This window comes from Mchenga conophoros, linkage group LG9 (genome assembly GCF_057382185.1).
Source record: "Mchenga conophoros isolate Kocher_MC1m ecotype Shallow Benthic linkage group LG9, M_conophoros_male_GT1.1, whole genome shotgun sequence".
Classification (NCBI taxonomy): Eukaryota; Metazoa; Chordata; class Actinopteri; order Cichliformes; family Cichlidae; genus Mchenga; species Mchenga conophoros.
The window spans coordinates 6,172,308-6,193,848 of NC_140534.1; the positions used below are offsets into that span (position 1 = coordinate 6,172,308).

At 38.8% G+C, this 21,541-nt stretch overlaps 1 protein-coding gene across 1 annotated transcript in view; it reads right to left on the minus strand.

Moving 5' to 3' along the window:
• Positions 1–20,183, minus strand: part of cubn (cubilin (intrinsic factor-cobalamin receptor)) — a 78,955-nt gene extending 58,772 nt beyond the window's left edge. Inside the window, exons 1-18 of the mRNA XM_085286227.1 lie at positions 20,056–20,183; positions 19,710–19,839; positions 17,037–17,132; positions 16,784–16,822; positions 16,580–16,681; positions 15,957–16,060; positions 15,084–15,210; positions 14,802–14,970; positions 13,379–13,510; positions 11,529–11,624; positions 11,143–11,267; positions 9,109–9,301; positions 8,580–8,698; positions 8,138–8,372; positions 7,096–7,277; positions 6,628–6,790; positions 1,807–1,997; positions 306–462 (exon numbers count right to left, since the gene is read on the minus strand). Of these exons, the coding sequence (XP_085142353.1) occupies positions 306–462; positions 1,807–1,997; positions 6,628–6,790; positions 7,096–7,277; positions 8,138–8,372; positions 8,580–8,698; positions 9,109–9,301; positions 11,143–11,267; positions 11,529–11,624; positions 13,379–13,510; positions 14,802–14,970; positions 15,084–15,210; positions 15,957–16,060; positions 16,580–16,681; positions 16,784–16,822; positions 17,037–17,132; positions 19,710–19,839; positions 20,056–20,168 (2,473 nt within the window). The 5' untranslated portion in view covers positions 20,169–20,183. The remainder of the gene's footprint in view (positions 1–305; positions 463–1,806; positions 1,998–6,627; positions 6,791–7,095; positions 7,278–8,137; positions 8,373–8,579; positions 8,699–9,108; positions 9,302–11,142; positions 11,268–11,528; positions 11,625–13,378; positions 13,511–14,801; positions 14,971–15,083; positions 15,211–15,956; positions 16,061–16,579; positions 16,682–16,783; positions 16,823–17,036; positions 17,133–19,709; positions 19,840–20,055) is intronic.
• Between the last annotated feature and the right edge of the window lie 1,358 nt (positions 20,184–21,541).

The window sequence follows — 21,541 nt, forward strand, 5'->3', positions numbered from 1 at the left end:
GTAATGTTTAGTCAGTGGCAAGTGGAGTTAACGTTGGAACGTAAATATACATAATTACACACACAAATATTTGATTGAGCAAGTCTGCATAAAATCTATGCTTTAAAAAAAACTTCAAAAAAATGATTTTCATGTCACTGTAAAATATTTTCTGTTAACTAATGAGACAACAAGGAAAGCAAATTAGTATTATCCCTGCAGCTTTAATTCTAACTGCCAACTAAGAGAAATGTAAGTGAATATTCTTAAACAAAAATAGCATAAAATGTCATCAAATATAAAACATATCACACTACAAATCTCACCAACAGTATAGACAGCCCTAAATCCAGCTCGACTGACTGAGCTGTCAGACTTGAAGCGAATCCACAGGACGTTTGAGGATGAGAGAACAGGAGCTGGCGGGGTGTTTCCACAGTACTTCCCTATTAGAGGATCAGTCTCTGTTCTCCCATCACGGACCTGAAAAAAAAGGAGGTGGAACAAGAGGACAGAAGCTGGAATGTTAATCTGATAACAACTCTCTGTCGAGCAATGGTGTTGTGAGAGAGTATTTACCCCACCCTGATTTCTTATCTGTTGTGTATTTTTCACATTTACATGTTTCAGCAAGAAGTGCAGTCAAGCTTTTGCAGTAACTGGCAATTGCACAGTGCAAACTGCTGAATCCAGCTTCCACTTTGGATTCAGGAGACAGACACTATCTCTACTTTTAAGATTAGGCTTCAAACTTTCCTTTTTGCTAAAGCATGTAGTTAGGGCTGGACCAGGTGACCCTGAATCCCCCCTTGGTTATGATGCAATAGGTGAAGACTGCCGGGGGCTTCCCATGACACACATCACTCACTATGTGTTAATAGACCTCTCTGCAGTGAATCATAGTTGTTATTAATCTCTGTCTCTCTTGCACAGCATGTCTCTTATCCTGCCTTCTTTCTTTCACCCCAACCGTTAGCGGGAGATGGCCCCGCCCCTCCCTGAGCCTGGTTCTGCCAGAGGTTTCTTCCTGTTAAAAGGGAGTTTTTCCTGTTTTTTGTTTTTTTGTTTTTTTTTTATCTTCATACAGGTGATCAAGGTGTTTTGTTTGTTTTTCTTTTTTTTCCTCCCCCTTTTCTCACCATCTCTTCTCCCCTCTATTTTTCTTTCTCTCCCTCTCTTTCTTTCATTCTTTCTACCTGTCCTATCCCCCAATAATGTCTGTCCCGTCTGTAACAACCAAAAATCAAATCAAATAAATACAATATAATTATAATTAAGGTCAATCAAATGGACCAATATGGCAAGGCCATGATGATTCACTTGGTAAAGTAAATCCGCTTGGCATCTTTCTTGGCCTTCAGACAACAATTCTGATGGTTAAAGATCCAAACAGGACAGGCAACACAAAAAAGGGGAGTTTTTCCTTCCCACTGTCGCCAAAGTGCTTTCTCATAGGGGGTCCTCTGATTGTTGGGTTTTTCTCTGTATGTATTATTGAAGGGTGTACCTTACAATATAAAGCGCCTTGAGGCGACTGTTGTTGTGATTTGGTGCTGTATAAATAAAACTGAATTGAACTGAATTTAAATAAATAATTTGAAGTTCATATGGACCAGTACAGAGACCATGTATGTGCAGATTTACTTGTAAATAAAAGTCGGATTATTAGTAAGCTCCCAGGCTAATCGTGGCTATCAATCATTTTCTCAAAATGGTGTCTAAAAAAATCACTGCATTTGTTAAGTATGGTGAGATTTCTTTCCACATATAAAATTCTGAAAAAAGGAGGGACAAAATATTTGTCTGGGAGACATAAATAGGTCTTACCTCCACGTAGTCAAAAGCACAGCCACTGTGACTCTCAAGATCCATGTGAGTGAAGTTGAGGGCCACCTGCCCACCTTCTGGCAACCTGATCAAATAGATACACTGGCGGTTGTGGTTATAGTTGTTGGGCCAGTTGGGGGAAATAATGACGCCCTCACTGTCAGTGAATGTTCCACCGCAACCAGGGTCGCCTAAGAAAAAACACGCACAAAGAGTTAGAAGCACAACACAATTCACAAAGCAGGATATTGACACTGCTAGGAATAATCAAACCAAGCATCCAAGGATTGCATTGCACAGATAATACTGTTAATAAATATGACAATGATAACAATGACAACTGACAATTACAGCATTTATCCAAACTCTGTACAAATTGTAGGCACACAAAAATGCAAAAACATTGAATATTTTTTTTAGGATATACAAAACAAAGTGTTAGGAAAATCACCCTCATTGTTTTTTTCTCAAACAGGTCCAGATCACATAAAAGATTGCATCCTTAACTGTACGCAAGTGCAATATGAAACTAAGGGGGCCAAAAAACCCATGGGAGTAATGCGTCTCAAATCCCCTAAAAAGTACAACTGTAAGGATGTTTCTAAGTCCAGAACTGTTCCCTCTACACTAAAATATTTCATTTCATTTTAAGTTCCATTATTTTTCCACTTTTAGCTACAACTTAGCTTAACATGAAACAAATAATTTTGACCAAATATAATAAAAAAAAATGGATCAGAACTACAGCATGAAGGACACGAGATGGCAGCAGGAGAGCATACATCACAACTTCACCAACTTCCAAGGTGCATGGAGAGGATGAAAGAATTCACAATGCAGGAACTCCAGCAACACTTAAGGAAAGATGAACAACTTTAGTAATTGATCAACGCGTTTCGGCTTGTGGCTTCATGACCCTGATGAAGGCCACAAGCCGAAACGCGTTGGTCAATTACTAAAGTTGTTCATCTTTCCTTAAGTGTTGCTGGAGTTCCTGCACAGCAGGAGAGCATACGACAGTTAATTATGCTATACTACTGTATGAGAAGTAATACAATTACTAACAGGACGGTTGCAGCTGGTTAATTTTTGGGAAAAAAAGAAAACTGGGGATTTGCTAATTTCATGGACATGGACTGCTAAATAATTGCACTGATCATGCACGGATAGGGTCCAGAGTTCAATGTTGTCTTTCCTCTATTCCTCTGTTCTCACCTTCTTCAGCCATTTCGCTTTGAAGCGCATTGCACAGCATGTGAAACTACTGTCACATTATATAGCAAAGAAACAGACACCAAATTATTTTGCAGCTGGTATTACAGAGCAAATCTAGAATTAGGTTACATTTTTATCACATCTTCATCTGGCCTTGCAAAGAAATCTCACTCTTCAAGAATGCACTCTTAAATCTCTGTGATGCAGCAGTAACTGAAGCCCAAAACATAAAACATGCTGTCTTTCTGCACAACAATTTGTCAACAAATCTGGCCTTACCGTAAGTGCTAAAAATGGTTGCAAGCAATACGTAAAAGGTACATACAGTGGGGCAAAAAAGTATTTAGTCAGCCACCGATTGTGCAAGTTCCCCCACTTAAAATGATGACAGAGGTCAGTAATTTGCACCAGAGGTACACTTCAACTGTGAGAGACAGAATGTGAAAAAAAAATCCATGAATTCACATGGTAGGATTTGTAAAGAATTTATTCGTAAATCAGGGTGGAAAATAAGTATTTGGTCACCTCAAACAAGGAAAATCTCTGGCTCTCACAGACCTGTAACGTCTTCTGTAAGAAGCTTTTCTGTCCCCCACTCGTTACCTGTATGAATGGCACCTGTTTGAACTCATCATCTGTATAAAAGACACCTGTCCACAGCCTCAAACAGTCAGACTCCAAACTCCGCCATGGCCAAGTCCAAAGAGGTTTTGAAGGACACCAGGAAAAGTATTGTAGACCTGCACCAGACTGGGAAGAGTGAATCTACAATAGGCAAGCAGCTTGGTGTGAAAAAATCAACTGTGGGAGCAATCATCAGAAAATGGAAGACATACAAGACCACTGATAATCTCCCTCGATCTGGGGCTCCACGCAAGATCTCATCCCGTGGGGTCAAAATGATCATGAGAACGGTGAGCAAAGATCCCAGAACCACACGGGGGGACCTGGTGAATGACCTGCAGAGAGCTGGGACCAAAGTAACAAAGGTCACCATCAGTAACACACTACAACGGCAGGGAATCAAATCCTGCAGTGCCAGACGTGTTCCGCTGCTGAAGCCAGTGCATGTCCAGGCCCGTCTGAAGTTTGCCAGAGAGCACATGGATGATACAGCAGAGGATTGGGAGAATGTCATGTGGTCAGATGAAACCAAAGTAGAACTTTTTGGTATAAACTCAACTCGTCGTGTTTGGAGGAAGAAGAATACTGAGTTGCATCCCAAGAACACCATACCTACTGTGAAGCATGGGGGTGGAAACATCATGCTATGGGGCTGTTTTTCTGCCAAGGGGACAGGACGACTGATCTGTGTTAAGGACAGAATGAATGGGGCCATGTATCGTGAGATTTTGAGTCAAAACCTCCTTCCATCAGTGAGAACTTTGAAGATGAAACGAGGCTGGGTCTTCCAACATGACAATGATCCAAAACACACCGCCCGGGCAACAAAGGAGTGGCTCCGTAAGAAGCATTTGAAAGTCCTGGAGTGGCCTAGCCAGTCTCCAGACCTCAACCCCATAGAAAATCTGTGGCGGGAGTTGAAAGTCCGTGTTGCTCGGCGACAGCCCCAAAACATCACTGCTCTCGAGAAGATCTGCATGGAGGAATGGGCCAAAATACCAGCTACTGTGTGTGCAAACCTGGTAAAGACCTATAGTAAACGTTTGACCTCTGTTATTGCCAACAAAGGTTATGTTACAAAGTATTGAGTTGTATTTTTGTTATTGACCAAATACTTATTTTCCACCCTGATTTACCAATAAATTCTTTACAAATCCTACCATGTGGATTCATGGATTTTTTTTTCACATTCTGTCTCTCACAGTTGAAGTGTACCTCTGGTGCAAATTACTGACCTCTGTCATCATTTTAGGTGGGGGAACTTGCACAATCGGTGGCTGACTAAATACTGTTTTGCCCCACTGTATTTACAGTGTTGGGGAGTAACGGAATACATGTACCACCGTTACGTATTTAAAATACAAAATATGAGTAACTGTATTCCGTTACAGTTACCGTTTAAAAAGGTGGTATTCAGAATACAGTTACTTTGTTGAAATAAATGGATTACACTGCGGCACTTTCCTGTTTCATTTTGTCGCGGGTCAGGACTGTTTGGGTTTTGTTTGACAGCTACGTTCTGTTGTTCCAGGCGGCAGCGTTACGGTTGCCATGGTTACAGGGCGACGCTCTCTCTCTCTGCGACTGTGTGTTTCCTGGGTGAGAGAGCGCCTTTTCGTTGTTGTTGTTGTTGTTGTTGTGCTAAGCTAACAGGCAGAATGCTACAAGCATAGCTCTAAAGAATGTAGCATCATGGGCAGTGTAGTCCGTGTTGCACGTTATGGGTCTGTGAGCACGAGGAGGGAGAGAGAAAAAGGGGAGTGGAAAGGTAGGAGTTGTCATCGAGGAAAAACGGGAGCTGGAAGCATGTAAATATAATAATAACCACTTCAGCCAAGCTATTAAGACTCGACTGTACACCGTGTTCGTGTTTTCCTCCGAAAACAATAAGTTCCGTTGGAGCAGTCTTTCAACGCCTCTCTCTGTCTCTCGCAAGAAAAGTTGACCCAGACAACAAAGTAAAGCTATTTTTCGGCTACGAGCCGACAGGGACCCCGCCGTATTAGTCAGAGGTCCCTTTACTACAGTTCGGAGTCGCGGACCTTCAGTAACAGTAATAAATCACAGCAATAATACATTCACGTTGTTGTAAACAGCATGATAATATATTAAGTAATCCAAAGTATTCAGAATACGTTACTGTCATTGAGTAACGTAACGGAATACGTTACAGAATACATTTTGGGGCATGTATTCTGTATTCTGTAATGGAATACATTTTAAAAGTAACCTTCCCAACACTGCATATTTACAGTTTCTTCAAGATCTTAGGGACAAACATCAGGCTACAATTTACTGTTTCTCTGTTTACATAAGCTAAATGAAAAGCATTTAATACAAACAACTATATATCTGTCTTACAGTCACGGTCAAAATTACCGGCACCCCTGGAATTTTTCCAGAAAATGTACCATTTCTCCCAGAGAATTGTTAAAATTACAAATGCTTTGGTATACACGTGATTATTTCCTTTATGTGTAGTGGATCAACACAAAAAAAAGAAGAAAAAGCCAAAGTTGACAAATCAACATTCGATTGCATGCCCTTTGGAAAAGATAACTGCAATCAATCGCTTTCTATAACCATCAACGAGCTGGTTACGCCCCTCAGCTGGAATTTTCGACCACTCTTCTTTTGCAAACTGCTCAAGGTTTCTGAGATTTGAAGGGCGCCTTCTCCCAACAACAATTTTGAGATCTCTCCATTAGTGTTCAGTCATATTTAGATCCAGACTCATTACTGGCCACTTTAGAACTCCCCACCGCTTTGTCTTCTACCATTTCTGGGTGCTTTTAGAGGTGTATTTGGGGTCATTGTCCTGCTGGAAGACCCATGACCTAACATTTGTAATTGTAACAATCTTGTAACAATATTGTAACAAAGAAATGGTGCATTTTCTGGAAAAATTCCAGTGGTGCCGATAATTTTGGCCATGACTGTATACACTTAACCAAGCAAAACTCAGTATGACTGGTTTCTTACTTGGTGATGTTGTGTATGTAATGTGGAAACCTCGGTCAGAGACAGAGAAGTCAGAGTGGAAGTGAATCCATGCTGCTGGGCCAGTGGTCTGTATGGGGGGTGGAGATGCAGTACTACAGTACTTTCCTAAAACTGGATCTTCAGATAGAAGGCCATCCCGAATCTAAAGCATTTGGTGACACAAAACAATAGAGGAAAAACTGTAAGGATGAAAAACATAGTAGTAGTTTCAGCCAATGCACTTACCTCCTAAAATAGCAAACTGTAGCAAACACGAGTAAGACGGAATAATTTCATTGTTTTCATTTCAGCAGTATGGCTGCATTTAACCCCGCTTTACAGAGTACATAGGTATGTGTCAGGTCTGAGTGAGATAAAGTGGTCAAAAAGAGGACTGTCCCCGCAAACATCGACACACAACACAAAAACATGCTTTCAAAGTGAAGTGGGTAATGTGCCATTTCTTACCTCTAGAAAGTCAAAGTTGCAGTTAGGATGATGTTCAAGACTTAGAGTCCCGAATGCAAAGGTAATGAGAAGGCCGGGGTCCACTGTTACTGTCCAGTAGCAGTCCCGACTAGGTGGGTAGTTTCCAGGATAACCAGGTGAATTAATGTTGCCATAGGGGGCAGTTAGTTCCTCTCCACACACTGAGATTAGAAATGGATTTAAATAAATCAAAATTATTCATACAACTGTTGTTTTCTATTAACTTAACAGGAAAACATTGTTCATTTGCACACAATGTGCATATGAGTCATAAAATGTAAGTATGATCAAATAAACAAAACACAAGCTCCCATGCCTAACTCAGTAATAGAAACCAAGATCTCTCAAAATTATAAATGAGACATTACTAACTGTAACGGACCAGATCTATTAACCCTCTGTGTCATATCAAACACCTCACTGGGTCTTAAAAAGTTACAGCCAGGATTTACTAAAAAGGCATAGCGTCAATTTTGCAACTGGAATTTCAGTTATAGAGCACAAAATATTATTAGGAGAAAATTTAAAGGAATCACATAAATATGATTTTCTACGGCCTGCAGCACACAAGTCACGACACTGAAAAAAGCTAATCTAATTTTGTGTGCGTTCATTTATTTGAAATGATAAGGACTGCAAGAAGAGGGGTGATGTAATGTAAATATGACACATACATACATTTTTCGTCATATGGGCATTCAGTTACAATATGGATGTCATTTTAAAAGACAGCACAGAATGTAAATGCTATGCTTAGCCTTTTGGTTATCAACTACTAATTAAAAGTGTAACGAAAACACTCACAAACAACTTTGCTCATTTATGACCCACAAATTTGCACTGTTCTTAGCCATTACTGAAATGAGCTCGTTATCGTTACTTATTTATTTAAATATATAAATTCGTTTTTTCATTTGTTGGCACATTTAATTGCAATTGCAACCTCATGCCAATTTTTTTTCCAGCTTCAAGCTTCAAAATATTTCAAATTTCAAAACCAAAACACTTGAACTGTACTGACCTGGGTCCTGAGACTGCCAAGCAACTGTGAAGCCACCGGCACTGACAGAGTGGTCAGAGCGAAACCAAAAGTACAGAGAATTATGGGAGCTGAAGAGCTCTGCAGGGCTATTTTGGCCACAGTATTTTCCGATCATGTAAGCTGAAGCACTCTCCCCGTCGTGAATCTGAAGGAAGTCAAAGTTGCAGTTGGCACTGTTCTCCAGATCAAAGAATGGAAAGGTAATGCGCAGGATCTAGAAGAAAAGACAGAAATAAATGACTAATTAGTAAACATTAGTAAGGGCCAAAGATGTGTAAGCATTTAACACATTTCATTGCACCACCATATTTACTACCACCTCACAAACCCAAATCATGAAAATACGAAATAAAACAGAACAAAACAAACAAAAAAAGTTTTTTTTGTCTAGAATTTCAATTTGAGAGGAACAGGAACACACCTTGTTTGCATCAGTGTGGATCACCCATGCACAGCTGACCTCGTGATCATATTCATCGTGACCTGGGGTGTTAGGATAACTGAAGGAACCAGCAGGGCCAGTCAGGTACCCTCCACATACTGCAACACACATTCACACTGGTTTTTAACCTTGATAACGTCCTTGGGAGAGAAGCTAGCTTGCATGCTGCTGAAGTTTGAAATCATCTTTACTGGTTTGCGATCATGTTTCTTAAGCTTTAACCACACACCATTTTAAAGGACAAGTCATGTTAACGTAGTTTGAAGCATAAAGCTACGATTTATCTGTGTAATAATAAAAAACAAAATAATCCACTCTAGTTCTATTTCTGTAATATAAAGTGATTATTGAGTCACTCGGCCACAGACAGATGATGAATAATTGTATTTCTGCACTTTGCAGCTTATTTTCTATGCTCCCGGCGTTTTCCTCTCCGTGTCACATTCACTCTCCTCTCCTCATCTGTTTTCAGTTTATCCACACCCTCTCAGCCCATCCTTCCCATTACCTTGCTGAGGAGTCTGACAGAACTCGCCAGTCCACTGGGTGGTGCAAGTACACGTGAAACCATTAATGCCATCGGTACACGTTCCTCCATTCTGACAGGGATTGCTTGAGCATTCATTGATATTCTGGTCACAGTTCACGCCTTCCCAGCCAGAGTTGCAGTTGCAGATGTAGCCAGGATTTGAGGTGATGTCCTGTGGTAGCACAGGTTTTATGTTTGCAAACGGATTTGTCTTTGTTTTCATATCAAGGATTTATTAGGCATTCAAAGATTCATTCAGTAAATATAAAAACACATTTCAAATAAATATGACACATCAAAAAAAATTAAAAAAAATCGCTCGTGGTACATTTTATTTCACTATAGAGCTAGAGGAGCCTGGTATCTGAAGGCTCTGGCTCACATTCTACTTTTAAAAACTCTAGGAACCAAAAATACAGTGCACCTGGAAAACATTCACACGTTTTGTCATGTCACAGCCTTATTCCAAAATCGATTCAATTTATTTATTGTTATATACTATTTATTATTTTTATATTTTTAAAACTGTTTTCCAGGCTAAACAAAGATTTTCTAAATAAGTGCAACACCTTCTCCTCTCCAGATTATGGGTTGTCTGTTTTAAGGTGCGTGTTTGTGAGTAATACTAGACAGTCGAGCATCTCTCACTTGTTGCCTCCTTTTTCAGAGGAGCCACAGTATCCAGAGAGGACGTAATGCTATTAAGAAAATAATCAACCTCTGTGCGATGAAAGTTTAGGCAGCTGCTCTGCACTGTGGTGGCATGTGGTCCTGAACAAGATCACTGCCTTAAACTTAGTTACATTCTCAGAAAGACAATGTATTCTGCAGTGCTGTATAGTCTATTATTATAAAAATAAATCCTGATCAATAACAGAACCTGGTCTGACAAAAGAGGGGTTTCAGTTTCTATACCATATGTGAATATCCAGAGTGTGATTAGGACAATGAATGGGATCATTTATGTTTTGAAAGAAGCCAACTGGGTATAATAAAATGCAGTGCTGAGACTGTCATTTTCAACATCTCCATGGATGATAAATCACCCAGAATAGTTATTTCACTTTTTTAATTTTCCAGTGAGAAAGATTGCATCTTCTCCTCTGTATGTGCTTTGAGGATTCAGACTCAAGGTCATGATTCATTTATTTATTTAAATCCTGTCCTGTCTGGCAGCTTCTGCAATCAGAATTATGATATGAATGCATGTTGTGCCAAACATATTTTGCTTTTCCAAGACACATCTCGGCTATATCAGCATGCCCATCCCGGCAGGAGAAGAAGCGAGGCCATAGATTGGGCACTCACGGCAAGGGGGTGGGAGTCCCAGAGAACCCCGCTAGAGCCCAGCCACCCTGGTGCAAGCTGAGATCAGGGTCTCAGGGCCCCAGCCACCCTACATGGCAAGGCAGCCAAAGAGGGCACAGACCCCCAGACCCCAGAAGAGTCATGCTCCCCAGTCAGGAGACTGAACCCACCACCACAAGCAGCCCAGGCACACCCCAGTCACCCACCGCCACCAACTGAGGCAGAGACCCAGATACTCCAAAAAGGCAACCGCAGTTCTCCAGCCTCCAGGGAGCCAACAGACCCCAGTAGTCCCAGAGATCGCCTGATGATTCATTTGAACTAACATATTAATCCTGCTGTAACTAGGTCTGGGCAAAGCAGAGTGACTATGTTAATCATTTATGAAACAATTTACTAACAGGAACTTAGAAGTGAGAAACTTACTGTTAAATAGTTCACATTTAGTTGATTTACTGTTAGGTGTAGTTAAGGGCATTATTACAATATTCTTTTATTATGAAATGTTCTACTTAATTTGTTTTTTGCTGATTTTTGGTTTGTTTTTGAGGGTCTGGGAGCAAACAGTCTCTATGGAGATGGGGGGTTTGGGGATGACAGGAGGAGTGAAGCTACAGGGAGTCATATAAGACTCCACAGAAGTGTTGTTTACAGAATTCTTTTCCTAATTTTTACTCCAGTACACATGCGCATGCACACACTCACCACACACTGTCCATTGACACAGGGGTTGTTTGTCTGACAGATGTTGCTGGTTTGGGTGCAACCAGTTGGTCCATATCCATTGCCTATGTAGCCTGGTGGGCAGGTACAGACTGGGAGACTTGATCCTGGTGGATGCAAGAGATTTGAATAGAAAGGGGTTTGATCAGACTTGGTGACTACTGATGATGTTTGGGGAATCAGATGAGCAGATGCATACATAACTCTTAATTGAGCAAAATTTCAGGAAGAAGTACAGAAAGAAGAAATAAATAGTACTTATTTCATTCTTTCAGTAGTAAGTAGGTATTATTTGCTCATGCTTCATTCTTATTTGGTTGACATACAAAGCAATAAACCCATGCTTCTTTTTTCTTGTCTTTTCTTACCAGGGCTGGAACTGCAGGTGGCTAATGGGTAACAGCCTCCATTGTTAGTATCACAGATGTTAGACTGTGTGCATGCTTTCCCATCTCCTTCATAGCCTGCAAAAACAGAGGAGTTATCTGTGAGTTATCAGTGCAAATGACACTTTGTGCCCTCAGACTGTGGCTTTCACATCTGATGAGCCACAGTCAGTCACCCAGCTATTTGACTAAGTAACAAAAATATTTCTATTTTTAACAGACAAGAGTTACAAAGAGTTTTTACAGCCAGATACTCAACATGCAGTAATAAACAATTTTTCACAGCTATAATATTTACATTTTAAAGAATTAGAGTTTAAATTAGTGATGGGATTTCCGGCTCTTTTTAGAGAACCGGCTCTTTCGGCTCGACTTGCTAAAAAGTGCCGGCTCTTTTGGCTCCCAACCGGCTCTTCAGGTTGTTTTGTTGCTTTAATTAATTTATTATTAACAACAATATAAAATTATGCACAAAAGGAATTACTAATGTAAAAAGACGTGGTTTTATTTATATATGCTTATATATAAAAATATACAGTGACCCCTGCACGTACAAACCCCGAAGCACGTACAAACTCCAAAACACATTTCTAGCGTTAACTGAACTTCGAAAGCAGAGCTACTAGATCACTTAAATTACACAATTGAAAGCATGAAAGCATATGTGTATTGTTTGTGTATTTATACACAAGCACTCATATATAGTCAAATAATTTAAAAAAATGTTCATTTACCTGTTACTACCACACACCAAGTCCAATCGTTGGTACTTCCTGGCTTGTGTAGCCACTAGGTAACAAAAGCTCAACACTGCCCCCTAGCATCCTGGAGCACTTCTGTTGTGTTTTGTACGTGTTTTGGGGTTTGTACTGCTTTGTCTCTAGCGGCCACCATAAATATACTTTTATTTATTCACTCCACATAAAATGTAATAAGTAAATAGAGCGCTTTGAGTACTCCGTGAGAGTAGAAAAGCGCTATATAAGAATCAGTCCATTTAAATCATATAATACAAAATCAACTATTTACATTTCAACTTTTAACTATTTAAATTTTCAGCTTTTTCCTTTTAAACAAATTTAAAGTGAAACAACACAAAACACTGCAAACCACAACACAATTAAATATAAATAAAAATATGAAAACAAAAAGAAGATGCACATTCTCTGTCATATGGACCTGCATGAATAAACTTTCTGAATCCTTTATCATTCGCAAGTGAAAATAGTTGTGGATGATTACTATACCTTTCTAATGTGACGTTGTTGTCCCTGGCTCTCTTTCTCTCTCTTTCCCTCCACTCTGTTCCTGTGCTACTGTGAGTGTAACTAACTCCCCCCTCTTCCCAGCGCAAAGCACAAGGCTCGCACGCGGAGTGAAGCGGGGAAGAAAGTGCAAGAGAGAGAGAGAAAGCAAAAAAACAACCCACGGCTGCCAATAAGGAGCCTGCTGGCGTCGTTTACTTCAAAGAGTCGGCTCTAAGAGCCATTTCGTTCGCGACCGACACATCACTAGTTTAAATATCCAGAGTTCCATTGCACTTTGCATTAAAAATGAAACTAAATTAGTTTTTTCTACACCACATATCTTGTAAATGTTTCTCTCACAGCTACAGTATTGTGTACTTTGTGCTATGGTATGTTATGTAGTATCTTGGACCAGGTGGTGTCAGGCTATGTGGTGATTCAAAATGTTTTATTGAAAAGCGCAGCTTTTTACTTGGGTTAAGTACACCAGCAATTTCAGGGATTAAGTGGAGCCAAGCCGTAGAAGCTATAGGTAATCTTCCTGCACATATGCGTGACATTCAGTATTGTTCTCTGCTGAGTTACCTGGAGGACAGGGACCGCAGTGAAAAGAGCCCATGGTGTTCAAGCACTGAACCATTGGAGTAGTGGAGCAGCCGCCATTATTGGTCAAACATTCATCCACATCCTGACAGCTATAACCATTTCCTTGCCAGCCTAACCATGTCAGAGAAAATGAGAGGAAAAATCTTAAATCTATTTATATGCACAAATCTCAACAACTCATTAGCAAACTGGGATAGCACAAGATGCAAAATGCTATTTAACTTTACAAGTTTTAAAACAAATCTTGGAACATCATTTCTAATTACTCGTAAAAATCTCATAAAAAATACATTTTACTGATAATAGCACATAATAAACATATTAAATGTTTAACTGAGACATTTTACTACTTCATGAAAAATATTAACCAAGTCTGAATTTAATGGCACATAACTCATAAAAGTTGGGATGTCATATGACTGTGTACAGGCAGAGTTTCTCAGAAGTAAAGCTGGGCAGAGGCACACCACTCTGCCAAAAAACAAAACAAAACTGTGTCTATGAATTGTGCAAAATTTTCAGATTGCTCTTGAACTGAAATTTGTGAAGATTTTGAACATCTCATCATCTACATTACATGTTATCATCAAAATATTTCTGGAAAAATCTCTTTGTGCAAGGGACAGAGCTAAAAAGGTTCTTCAGGGAATCACGTTTTACTGCATTAAAAACAGGCGTGAGTCTGTCACAGGAATCACTGTATGAGATCGGGAACACTTTCAGAAACAAATGTCTGTGAACACAGTTTGCTGTGTCATCCATAGATGCAGGTTAAAGCTCTGTTATGCAAAAAAAGAAATCCTGTAATGCAGTCGTCTTCTCTGAGTCAAAGCTCATTTGCAATGGACTTGGCTAAAGTAGAAAACTGTTCTGTTGTGCTAAATCAAACAATACATCAAAACAAACAAAAAATCCAACAAAGAAGATCTAGGCCTCTTGACAGGTAGAATCACAAACCAGAGAACAGTCCAGTATCTGCTATTCCCATTTTCCATTAGTTTATGAACTGTTGTTAAAATACAGTGGAATGCTGCACAGTGGTAAAAATGTTTCAACTTTTTGATACGTGTTGCTGCCATCAAATTACATATTTTTGCATGAAATAGTAAAATGTCTTCATTTCATCCATTCATCCATTTCTGATATAGGATTGTAATAACCTGACAAGTGTCAACTGTAAATAAACCATAGTAAGTGACAACAACAACAAAAAAACATCAAATGGCTTAATTAGTGCTTAACACTTGTGTGGTATAAAGCCATCACTGCAAAGAATAGTATTAAAAGCTAAAGCTCTGAACAAAGAGTTACACTAATTGTTTTAGCATCAATTGTCTCTCCTGTCTCCAAATGCTCATTTAGAACTGGCTATACTATGGCTTGTTATGTTATTAAGCACTACCAGAGGGACAGGCTCCACAATAGAAGGATCCCTGGGTGTTGTAGCAAGGAACAGCTGGGTTGGTTGAACAAGGCTTGTTGGGAAGGTTACATTCATCAACATCAGCCACACACGCTGGGTTCCCAGCTGGAGCTTCCCACCCACTCTCACAAATGCACTGGTATTTAGGCTGTTAATTAGCAAAAGTCAGTGAGAACACTTAACAACAACAGATTGATAGATAGATAGGTAGATAGATAGGTAGATAGATATATATATATCTTAGGGTAAGCGAGTAGTTACCTGTCCAGCTATGACTCGATCTGCATCAATGCATAAGCCATGTACACACAAGTCACTGCCTGCGTTCCTGCAGTCATCGTAACGCATCATACAGAGAGTCCCATGCCATTCTGGAGGACAGCTGCAACTGCATACAAAGAGGAGCATGATCATATGGGGTATGTGTTCTCCTGACTGGGCATCAGGCTAAAACCTGAATGGTCAGATTCCACAAAACTGATCAGAAATGCTTACAGTGCAAAAGAATGACAACCCAAAATGCACTGAAAAAGCAATCCAAGACCTTTTCAAGGGAAATGGCCAAGTGAGTCACTTGATCGCTACCCAGTACAGCATGCTGTTAAGTTATCGAAGACAAGCAGTGACTGAAGGTGGCTGCTGTAAAGGCCTGGCAGAGCATCAGAAACAACTTTTGTTGATGTTCATGGGTTCTAGACTTTAGTCTCATTCAAGTGTTAAAAAAATCGTAATTATTTCATTCCAAATTCACTGTCAAGGTGTACAGAGGTAGAATTACAAAAACTTTCTTTGTCCACTGTTTGTAAAGCTAGCTGTGTGTTACAAGCTAAGGACACACTATACTGGACCTCTGCTGTCTAATCTTACATATACACAATACTAATACAAAGTGGGTACCATGAGTGCATCTGGCATTCATACTTTACACTGCTTGATAAATACACATTACTTTGTTTTCTTATTGAATCATAATGGCATCAAGGTTTCTTTAAAAAATGGAAATCCTTCAGGATGTGGAGGAGAAAGTCTTATGGATCAAAAGATAGATAAGAAAAGACACGAGGTGACATAAGCCAGCATAATGTAAAGCACTCATAGAATTAGTAAGTAAAAAGAGCAAGGCATAAGACTTACGTGAATGATCCAGCAGTGTTAACACAGGTTGCCCCATTCTGACAGCCTTGTGACGTTCCTGAATAGACCTGACATTCATTTACATCTGTTGCACAGTTAGGACCCTAACACACAGACACACAAACACATACAGAGAGAGAGAGAGACAAGAGAAAACATGGGTTTATCAAAATATAATGCAGGAAAACAAGGACCCAACGAAAAGGAACGCAGTAAAGTCTTATACTAAAACAGTACTGGGATTAAAAGTTCGAGGTTTCTGGGTATTATTTTATTTAGTAATATCACACCCACGTATTAATCCATCCATTCTCTTCTGCACATCCATATCAGGGTTGCAGACAGACAGCCATTCACCCTTCACATTCACACCTAAGAGCAATTTAGAATAATCACTTAACCTAACCCCACTTACTGCATGTCATTGGAGCGTGCAGGCATGCAGACACAGGGAGAACATGCAAACTTTACACAGAAAGGTCCATCCACACAGTGGACTCGAACCAGGGACTTTTTTTGCTGCGAGGCAACAGTCCTAACCGCCGTCTTTGGTAAATGTCTACAATCCATAAATAACAACCTGTAAAAGTTATGAAGAATATGAAGAACAATACTGAACTCACCCCCCAGTTGCCGGGACATATACAGTGATATGAGTTTAATAAGTTGAGACATGTTCCTCCATTCTGACAGGGATTACTGCTGCAAGACACCCTCTGCACTGTCTGCAAGGGGAAACAAGGGAAGACATGATATCTTAGGTATGGTAAACAGATTAAGCCATGACCATCAACTTCAATAGAAGTTCTTGACTTTTTCTGACTCACCTCTTCAAGTGTGACCACTTTATTCTCAAGTGTTGAAACCTGACAAGAAAGAAAAGAGGCAGTGTAAATATGTTTGATGACAATGGCTACATTTTTCATTATAAGCACTTCACTTTACTGAATCAAAATTATTCATGGGTTAGGGTAAAATAAAAGGAATGAAGTGAGCATAAGTAACACGACCAGTAGTAAATAAGTTAATGGCAATATTAAAAATGATTTTATTTACCACCAGGAACTATCTTTGTCCTACCTTGGTATCAAGCTGGTTTAGCTTGTTGGTGATATCAGGAGGGACGGCTCCTCCGTGAGATTTAATGTCGTCAATGTCATCTTTGTTGGTTTTAATCTGCATTTAGAAAGTCCATAACAGACGGTTCAGTGTTAAAAAGCTTTAAAGGAGGGGTCTAAAACATGATTTGATTCTTTTTAGTCATATTGCATTTGTGATTAAATTTATCAGATAAGAATAAAGTAAATGGGGTAAAAAAGAAACTATTCATATGTTTGCATTTTTAGATTAGCTTAATAAACTAAATATATTTTAGATTTTTAAATATTTTTGGTCTCCATTCACCTGGCTGCCATTCAAATAAAAAGTTAACTTAAGAATTTACTTCCCATCATCATCACTATCCTGAAAATTATTTAAAAAAGGCTAAAGCTTTTATTTATGCAATAAAAGATTTCACCATCCACCTAATGTACGGTCATATGAAAAAAATACTGCATGAACATTTGTTGCAAACGTTTACAATAATCATGTGTGTTTGTGTTTTTAGCCTTTTAAGGCCTACTCTGGACTTATACTAGAGTATATTTCAGATCTTCTGTGGCCTGTCATAATGTCAGGTCCTTAGCCAAGGCTCTTTTAATTATTTTATACATGCATTTAATTTGCCTGTTTTTGAATTTATGCTGCTAGTCCCCTTTTGCCTTTATCGTTTCTCAAATGTTTTCGGGCTGCTTGTTTTCTACCTTGTCTTGTAAAGCACTTTGCAAATTTGTCTGTTGTTGTTTGTTGTTGTTTAGAAAAAGCTTTTACCAATTTAACTATATTATAGGGTTATTACACCTGTTTTTAGGTTTTACTTCCATATTTATTTTTATCAACTATAAAATCCTTGGGAGTAACAAAGGCTTGACATGCAGTCATGCTGCAGTTGACATGCAAATGTGTGAAAGTACTCTCCAGGAAGCAACATCATCTAATTATCAGAACATGTTTATTACTTTGAAAGAAGTTGTAATGGTGGTATGTTGGAGCAGCAGTTTATCGGCAGCTGAGAGGAAGAGGTTGGATAAACTCATCAGGAAGGCCAGCTCTGTTCTGGGATGCACCCTGGACCCAGTACAGGTGGTGTGAGACAGAAGGACTCTGGCCAAAATAACATCTCTGATGGACAGAGTCTCCCACCCCATGCATGTAAATGTTGCTGAACTGCAGAGCTCCTTCAGTGACAGACTGCTGCATCCTCGATGCATGAAGGAGCGTTTCCGCAGGTCCTTCCTCCCTGAGGCTGTCAGACTGTACAATCACAACTGCTCCCAACAAACACAGATGTTTACATCAATGCTGTAACTGCAATAAGTTAATTAACCGATTCGCACTACAACCTGGTTTGCCTCTTACCTGTAGTTATTTTTTATTTCATTTAATAACTGTACAGTACTCTGTTTATAGTAACCATTGTCCTTAATGTAAATATGTAAGAAAAATTGTGTATGTTTCTGTTCCGTGTCCTGTGTACTGTTTGTTTGTATATGTGTCTTTTTGGCTGCTGTTACAACCAAATTTCCCCTTGTGGGACAATTAAAGGATTATTCTATTCTATTCTATTCTATTCTATTCTATTCTAATAATAATATGTGTCAACACATTAATATGATTGCCAAAAATGTATGAAATTTGATTACCATTTGATATTTTTAGGCTCACATAAACATGTCTTCATTTTACACACAAACTGAAAGGGGAGAATTATAAATCATAGTATTTGAGTATTAGTTTTCCAGGTATAGATAGGGTTCCTCCTGCAATCCTGATAAGGATAAGCATGGAGATTATAGCTGTGTGTCTGTCAGACTGTCTGTGTTTATTTATGTCATATATAAAATGATGAAGTGAAATAAATTGAAAATAAACAACGACATCTAGCCCACCTTCTGCCCAAGAACCAAACATATCTGCACCCTAATTACAGTAGTCATAATACAGCATCTTAATTTAGAAATCTTTGAGCTATAACTCAAAAATGTTCCTCCCCAAACATAAACAAAAAAAACATTCATTTTATCTATATTAGCCTTAGCACCTACTCATAAAACTATTCATCATAAAAATGTTGAAAAATGTAATGCCGTACTGACTCAAATGTATCTTGCCCTGAGCTTTGGTCTTGCTTTGTTGGCTTCCTAACTTGTTAATGATTCACAGTGTCATATGATGAGCAGCAGTGTTTGGTCATTAAAAGGTGATGAGATATAATTACATACTTCCAAAAGTCAGAGAGAATTTATTGGGCTGAGAAATCAGAAAAATTGCTTTATTGTTCCAGTACGAGTGGCAGTACAAACATTTGTTTTAACTACTAGATTGAAACAAAAGAACCAAAGTAATTAGTGACTGGATAAGACAGTGAACTGTTATCTGTGTGGGAGCATACGTGTCTGCTAGGAATGGAAAAAATTACATATTATAAACATTATTAATTTTAATTAAGTAATTTGTTATTTTTTATTCACTTTGTTAGGATGCCATTCACTAATAATGTTGTTGTTTCAAAATGTGGATGTTATATACCATAACCATCACAATCGTTGTGCCTTAAGTCACTTACTATCATTGAAATGACCATCGCACGGAGGCAGTGATCTTGTAAAATAACAAAAGAAGAATATTTGCTGCTGGTAAAAGAAAGCTTACTTGACTCAAAAGTTGGGTGAGGTCTTCATTTCCCACTTTAACCCGGCCTGACGCTGAGGTCTGGAAACGGATTTCTTTATTGTCACCAGTTGTGAAGACAAGGTGACCATTATCTGACACCATGGAAGGCCTAAAGATTCAAATGTCCAAAATTCCATTTCATATTTAGGTCGGTAAAGGCGATGGTTAAAAAAATGGGGTCGACTTATACTATTACAAATACATTTATTCTCTTAGAATCAAAGCTTAAGACAAATGTGATCATATGCATAACATGGCATCTTAATGACATGAAATATTCAAAGAAAAGCGTAAAAAAAAAAAATTTTTATAAACACCAACTCACTGGTCATTGCTAATCTTCCTTTGGCTTCCTTGTTGTGCTGGGTCATTCAGGTCTCCTTGCAATCCCACCAGAAGGAATACAAGTGCGTAGTATAGCCGCAGTGTCCCTGCCATGGAAAATGGATGTGATGCATGGACACCCTCAGCAACTCTACTGGGGTTTTACATGCTGCCACACTCTAATGCTCACTGCCAAGACTTTGACCTGACAGTACAGCCATAAAGTACATCTCAATTTGCCCCAAATGGTTAACTATAGTTTATTTATTGTGGTTTATTATGGTTTAACTATGGTTTATTGTTAAAAAGAATGTCACTCACATGATTTTAAGAAATAAGTAACCCATTTCAGGTGACATTATGTGCATAGCGTAAATTTGCAGATCTCAGACATGGTTAACGTTAAACAAAGACTGTTTTCATACAAGATTTTTATATCTTTATTAATGAACCTTCCATGCTTCGACCATGATTAAATTATGGCAAATTAATTTAGAATTCTAAAACTCATATTGCATGTTTATGAAAAAATGTTCCCACCTGAAAGTCTCAGAGCCTTGGTTGATTTTGCCATAAAGATGCATTTCTTTATGTTTATAATATGAACATTGTCAAAGTTACAGGCATCTGAAGTACATTGGGTGTAAGAGTTGTTTTTTTTTAATGTGTGCATTTTTTCCAACATTGTTAAGGGGGGGGGGGGAGATTTCTGGTAACTTACTGGACAAAATATCGAAGGCTGCATTCTGGGTACCTGCAAATCAACAAATCATTGAGTAATTGTGATAGATGGCTGCTCAAAACAGTTAATTGCATATGAAAAGCCTCCTTTACATTTTGAAAGGCTCATCTAGCTGTGATTCATGATAGCTTTCCAATACTGTAACAATAGTAGTACAACGCAAAACATGATGAGCCAATATTGGTAGTTACATAAAAGATAACTCACATGAGTGTGACATGAGTGACTAAAACATTTGGACAGCTTCAACTTTGTGCACTCATTCCTTCCTCTATCTATCCATCCATCTAATATTTCCAAAAAATATTCTGTTGTTCTTGTTGTTGTGGGTGCAGGAACTTTAAAGTGATTAATATTTCTGCTGTATATGTTAAAAAATTTTGCTCATTTGAAGAAATTTATATTGTCCAGCATCATATTCTGTAGAGCAAATGTTTGTAGTGGCTTTCCTGAGAGAACCACATCTATGAAAAAGTCAGCTCAGAAAAAATCATCAGCTCAGAAACACAGACCTACACCTGGATTTATTTAAATAATAAAATATATAAGTAACAACAAAATCCGCTGAATTAAAAGGCTTGAGCGGTGAGTGACATAATTAACCGTCACTCTCTAATGAAAAGCTGGTTAAACATATTAGATGCTGCTGAGATTGCACCTGTTCAACTTGCCTGATTTATTAGAACAGACATAGTGAGAGCTACTGCCTCAGCTCTTCCTTCAGTTTACCTGCGCAAACCACTAG